Source organism: Hyalella azteca, unplaced genomic scaffold (assembly GCF_000764305.2).
Source record: "Hyalella azteca isolate HAZT.00-mixed unplaced genomic scaffold, Hazt_2.0.2 contig3745, whole genome shotgun sequence".
Taxonomy (NCBI): domain Eukaryota; kingdom Metazoa; phylum Arthropoda; class Malacostraca; order Amphipoda; family Hyalellidae; genus Hyalella; species Hyalella azteca.
The window spans coordinates 48,852-55,299 of record NW_025933983.1 but is presented as its reverse complement, the minus strand read 5'-3'; the positions used below and the strand labels follow the sequence as shown (position 1 = coordinate 55,299).

Here is a 6,448-nt window from a genome sequence, read left to right as displayed (position 1 = left end):
CAGCTTAAATAGAATCTATAGGATACCACGGCTTAAATAAGATTTATAGAATGCCAAGGCTTTAATAGTATCTATAGGATACCTCGGGTTAGACGAGACGTATTTAATTTTTACATAATCCTTATGAGATCAACAGGAAAAAGTACATATCTGTCATCCACAGAATGACCTTCACCATGCACGGCATGACCTTCACCATGCACGGCATGACCTTCACCATGCACGGCATGACCTTCACCATGCACGGCATGACCTTCACCCTGCACGGCATGACCTTCACCATGCACGGCATGACCTTCACCATGCACGGCATGACCTTCACCATGCACGGCATGACCTTCAGCCTGCACAGCATGACCTTCACCTTGCACGGCATGACCTTCACCATGCACGGCATGACCTTCACCCTGCACGGCATGACCTTCACCCTGCACGGCATGACCTTCACCATGCACGGCATGACCTTCACCCTGCACGGCATGACCTTCACCTTGCACGGCATGACCTTCACCATGCACGGCATGACCTTCACCCTGCGCGGCATGACCTTCACCCTGCACGGCATGACCTTCACCATGCAATTGTATTTATATTATCAAACATTTGAACTGATGTTTCAGATGGTTGTTGAATATTGTTAAAAAAAGTATGTGCTAAATTTTTTAGCATTTTCTTCGCTTTGAAATTCTTGACAAATTTGAAAGGAAGCTAAAATCGTGTGCTACGAAATCGATCTGGTACATAAACGGGCTCATTTTGTTTCATGTTTGTTATAAAAAGAAAATGAGTTGTGACAAATTATTTAAAGAAATTTAAAAATCAGAATTTATTTCCATTTCTCAGTTGAAAGAGAATAATTGTATTATTAGTTTTTCCTAATATAAAATTAAACGAGGTTCTGTTCTTCACCAATAAGTACACGAATAAATATTTGTAATTGTCAAGTATGTGTTTATATCAATATTAAAGAGTTAACACCATAGAAGACGACTAAAGAATTAACATCCCAACTGACAACTATAAAGTTAACTTCGCAGTCACCGGATATCCCGTGTAGCCGCTGTAAACACGGCGCGTGTTTACCCGCCACACACCCGCCGGTGTGTCACCAGCTCTTACCCGCCACACACCCGCCGGTGTTGCCAGCACTTACCCGCCACACACCCGCCGGTGTGTCTGTGTGTGATTTTTACTTAACGCGTCGTGATAAAAATGCAATTAAAATTTCAATTTATATCATCATTCGATATATCTAAATTAAAACGCGTACTATTTCTTTACGCAGAAAAAAGTGACAAGTTCTCCCGAACGGTCAATTATTTACCCTGACTAACCACTTCCTAGGGAAATTTCCTCAGGCAAATTTCCCAACTCGTAACCAGTAATTTTTACAAACAGTTTTGAGCACAGTCCGCTAATCCGCTAACCGATAATTAGCGAAGCTGACGTTTTCCTTAGCCAATGTGCCACACTCATGGCTGACTATTTCAACATATGGACGTCAACCATCACGTCTTGTGTAACAATAGACGTGATAGGTCACACAAGACATGATGGTTGACGCACATACGTATGTTGACGTACGTAGTCGGCCATCAGTATGGCACTCGAGCTAAGGAAAAAATTAGCTTCGAAAATTAGCGGTTAGCGGATTAGCAGACTGTGACCACCACTGTCTACTAGTATGTATTAATTGAAGCTCAAAAGATATTTTGCGTGACGTCATATTTTACGCAGAAGTGAACTTTATGTTTTCACACAGAAGAATTAAAAAAATTTAGCTTATTTTACACGTTAAAAAGTTATCTTGTAAATAANGTGAAGGGTATAATAACTGTAGTGGAGGGTAGAATAACTGTAGTGAAGGGTAGAATAACTGTAGTGAAGGGTAGAATAGCTGTAGTGAAGGGTAGAATAACTGTTGTGAAGGGTAGAATAATTGTAGTGGAGGGTAGAATAACTGTAGTGAAGGGTAGAATAACTGTTGTGAAAGGTAGAATAGCTGTAGTGAAGGGTAGAATAACTGTAGTGAAGGGTAGGATAACTGTAGTGAAGGGTAGAATAACTGTAATGAAGGGTAGAATAATTGTAATGAAAGGTAGAATAACTGTAATGAAAGGTAGAATAACTGTATTGAAGGGTAGAATAACTGTAATGACGGGTTTAAAACTGTAGTGAAGGGTAGAATAACTGTAGGGAAGGGTAGAATAACTGTAATGAAGGGTAGAAAAACTGTAGTGAAGGGTAGAATAACTGCAATGAAGTGTAGAATAACTGTATTGAAAGGTAGAATAACTGTAATGACGGGTTTAAAACTGTCGTGAAGGGTAGAATAATTGTAATGAAAGGTAGAATAACTGTATTGAAGGGTAGAATAACTGGAGTGAAGGGTAGAATAACTGTAGTGAAGGATAGAAATAACTGTAATGAGGTGTAGAATAAGTGTATTGAAGGGTAGAATAACTGTAATGACGGGTTTAAATCTGTAGTGAAGGGTAGAATAACTGTAGGGAAGGGTAGAATAACTGTAATGAAGGGTAGAATAACTGTAGTGAAGGGTAGAATAACTGTAGTGAAGGGTAGAATAACTGTAATGAAGGGTAGAATAACTGTGAAGCATCCGCTCACAGTCATAAGCTTAATAACATTTTTAAATTCACAGGAAACTTTTGGTGAACTGAAAATCCCAAAGCCTGACATCACGACACAACCTTTAAAAGAAGAATACAACTCAGCACGACAATCTTGTGTTATCAGACATCGTCCGGTGCTCGTTGTCTTGACCTTGTGTAGCTTGTATACTACCGGTCCTATACAGAGCCACTATACTGCAGGTCCTTTACAGACTTAGTATACTGCCGGTCCTATACAGAGCCAGTATACTGCCGGTCCAATACAGATTCAGTCTACAAAAGGTACTACAAAAACCCGGGTGATCTACAGCCTGTATATGGTGAGTATAATTACTATCATGTAGATATAAAAATTGAATTAATTCATCCCGGTTAGTTGATCTGGTAAGAGATCTTTGTCATAACAGCATCTGAACCAACATCAGAGCTGAATTTATCTTTCAAAAAATTATATTTGAAGTCAAAAAGCCTTCAACTTTTCAGCGAGTTGAATTCATCTCCTACGGAGTTTGATTTTATGACGAAATGTCACAATCCTTATGGTAACGAAAAAGATTTCAATATCGTACAATGAGTTTATCAAGGAGTTATAGGAGTCACTGGTGAGGATCATAAGTGGATCCTTTTTTAAAGCGTATCAAACCTGGCGTGATGGGTTCAATCAGTGTGTTTCAGTTATGTAGGTATTAATCTTAAATTTTAAGTAAATTTTAAGAATTTACGAAAATTTTTCAAAATCTCCACAGAGTGTGAGTTCACTTTCAACCTCCAACTAATAAAACCGGTGCTTGAGGGCGAAAATTCACACCAGCATTTCTTAGTGCGCAATATAGTTATTGCAATATACGAGTACTACACAACTTTTAAAACGGACCGCTATTCAACACATCTCGTATATACATACAACGCCTTATATTACTTGTATCGATTACTTGTATCGATTATCATAATAAATCACGGCATACAGTGATTGATTATTGCTTGGCTTGGAATTTTCGTAATAAAAATTTGCTGATTCTGTTAGCTTATTTAATTCCAAGCGGCTAACAATTTCACATCAAATAATAGTCGTAACGGTGCATTTTATAACTCTTTGATAACAGATGGTCGTATACAGATGAAGTTGAAAAAAAAAACAGATCTAAAAGGGAAAACAAATAGAAACCGTAAGCCAAACCAGTAAAATGACTGATATATGAACGTAAACCTGCCAACATTCTTGAAAATGTTGTGGTTAAAGTTCAGAGTACCAAGTTTAACCCAGTGGTTAAAGTTCAGAGTACCAGGATTGCAGCAGAGAGGCGCGGGTTCGATCCCAGCTCTGTGCGTCAGTTTCTGGTCAGAATCGGCGAGGAGGCCGGGTTATTACGCAAATCAAAAATTGAAGCAGTGAGTTGCCAAGTTAGAGCCCGCAACTAGCTGTGGATGTTCTGCGATGTTAAGAATCGGCGACAGGCCTACGGCCTAATAAACGCTGAAACCGCTATTATTATTATTTATTATTATTTGAATGGAAAGCTCTGCATGGGTAAAAAATTTTATTTTTATTTATTCGGCGCCCACTGTCGATATCTGGATCGAATTCAGGATCAATACTTACACAATTTTGTAAAGCATTAATTTATTCATACATTTCAATGTATCTCTACGTATGTATTACCATTGTTAATTGATTCCTACATTTTTCAGATGCTGCTGTCTCTCGTGACTATCTGCCTTGCGCTCACTGCAGCGGCCGCGCAAACTCCCGCCCCTACAGGCTGCGTGCGCTGGTGCCGCCACATCCACAACCCCACCGAGTTCTTTTGCTGTGCCGCGGACCCCAATACACGTGAGCTTTGTTTTTAGGCAAACATCTAAACTTTAATGTGGTAATGAAATAATTCAAGCAGAAAGATTTTATTATTTCATTTATAAACGTGACAAAACATGTAACGTCTGCGAGGGGAAATCATTGAAGCATACAAGTATACTCATGGCTTATACAAGGTCCCAGAAGGATTACTAGAATTTGAAACAAGAACCAACACCAGGGGCCACGGCTATAAGCTCGTAGGCCTGTCGCTGATTCTTAACATCGCGGAACATTTACAGCATTTTGCGGTCTCGAACTCGCACCTCGCTGCTACAACTCTGCTGTACTTCGCCGCCCGGCCTCCTCGCCGATTCTGACAAGAAACTGGCGCACAGAGCTGGGATCGAACCCGCGCCTCTCTGCGCCAATCCTGGTACTCTGACCAACACTGGCCACTCTTTGTGGGCCACCACTGGGCTTTGTTTTAGGAAATCATTTAAACTTTAATATCGTTATTACATAATTCAAAATAAAGAGATTCTGTTATTTCATTAGAAAACGTAGCAAAAGGTTCAGTAAATTTGGCCGTACCTATATCAGAAATCCTAAATTCTGCGAAAATTGCCTAGATTTTAGAATCAGTACCGAGTAAAGAACAAGAGACTTCGACGATGTTTGCAGTCATAATATTATCATCGTCTAAGTTGTTATTTGCGCCGTGTAAAATAATCCTGGAATGCTTGAAAAAGTATTTTATTTATATTGATATATATTATTGATTGAACTTGAGTTTATATTAATTAATTAGTATAGTATAGTATAGTATAGTATCTTCGGCATTAAATAAATAGGCCTGGATAGGCCTGTCGCCGATTCTTGTACGTTTCTTGACTAGACTGGCCATACGGACGGAAGATATCAGTTGTTCCGTAGGGTACGAGGCATTTTAAGACTGAACATATGCTCATGCATGGCCTTTCCAAGCAGTTTATTGGATGTATTAACTTGCATTTCAATATGCCTATAAAATTTTAGCTCCCTGTCGACACAAACTCCAAGATCTTTTTCCACGCAAGACTTCTCAATCATAACCCTCTCGTGACTAATATTAATTCTGAACTTAAGTTTATGGAAACTAAATTTCACTCTATTAAAACTAAATTATTCATTTCCAGCCCACCATCATGGCCGATGTCCTCAACGTTTCGTGACGACTGCCATGAGCAACTTTTGTTCAGTTGACGGCCAGTGCCAGCCGTACGAGAAGTGCTGCTTCTCGTCCAGCACGCAGCGTCGCGCATGCGTCGCGGCAGTGACCAACCGCCACCAGCCCCGTGTTTCGGTCAGGCTTGGGAACACATTTTCCAACAACTTCGACGATCTAAACTTCCCTAACACGTACCGAAATGGAACACAAGGATGGGGAAACATGGGAGAGATGGAACCCGTGGATTGAAAGAATACACGAATGTTCTAAAATATCAAATTAGTTGTAAAATTCATCGATATCGATTGGCATTCAATTAATTGTTATTCCCTTAGAGAACACATTCGTTGGTAACGACAAAGAATTTTCAAACAAATTAATAATTCAGAAGCACATTAACTGGACTAACTAATAAATTACCTGAAGCTCTGTGACCCTCAAGCTAATAACAATAAGTTCGTTCATGGATAAAAAGTAAAGTGACGCAACCTTAATAAACAGAGTTTGTTAACAAAACATGGTTTTACATAACTCAGAAATTAAAAAAAAAGTCTATTGACCTAAAAACTTTAATAATAATATAATAATAGCGGTTCAAGCCTTTTATTAGGCCGTAGGCCTGTCGCCGATTCTTAAATCGCAGAATATTCACAGTTTGTTGCGGTTTTGAACTCGCAACTCACTGATCCAATTCTGCGGTACTTAACCGCCCGATTCTGACCAGAAACTGGCGAACAGAGCTGGGATCGAACCCGCGCCTCTCTCCTCCAACCCTGGTACTCTGAACTTTTAACCACTGGGCCACCCTGCCCA

The 6,448-nt window shown here is 39.6% G+C and overlaps 1 protein-coding gene across 1 annotated transcript; it reads left to right on the top strand.

Annotated features, from left to right (window-relative positions):
• The first annotated feature begins 2,743 nt into the window (after positions 1–2,743).
• Positions 2,744–6,222, top strand: LOC108677862. Its single transcript, XM_018166165.2, has 3 exons — positions 2,744–2,953; positions 4,323–4,464; positions 5,604–6,222. The coding sequence occupies exons 1-3, from the start codon at positions 2,951–2,953 to the stop codon at positions 5,882–5,884; spliced, it is 426 nt and encodes a 141-aa protein (XP_018021654.1). The 5' UTR covers positions 2,744–2,950; the 3' UTR covers positions 5,885–6,222.
• Positions 6,223–6,448: the final 226 nt, after the last annotated feature.

Bases quoted from the DNA above. Each gene is read 5' to 3' on its own strand.
- LOC108677862 (XM_018166165.2), top strand. The intron at 4,465-5,603 runs GTGAGCTTTGTT...ATTCATTTCCAG, and splicing joins TGCCGCGGACCCCAATACAC to CCCACCATCATGGCCGATGT.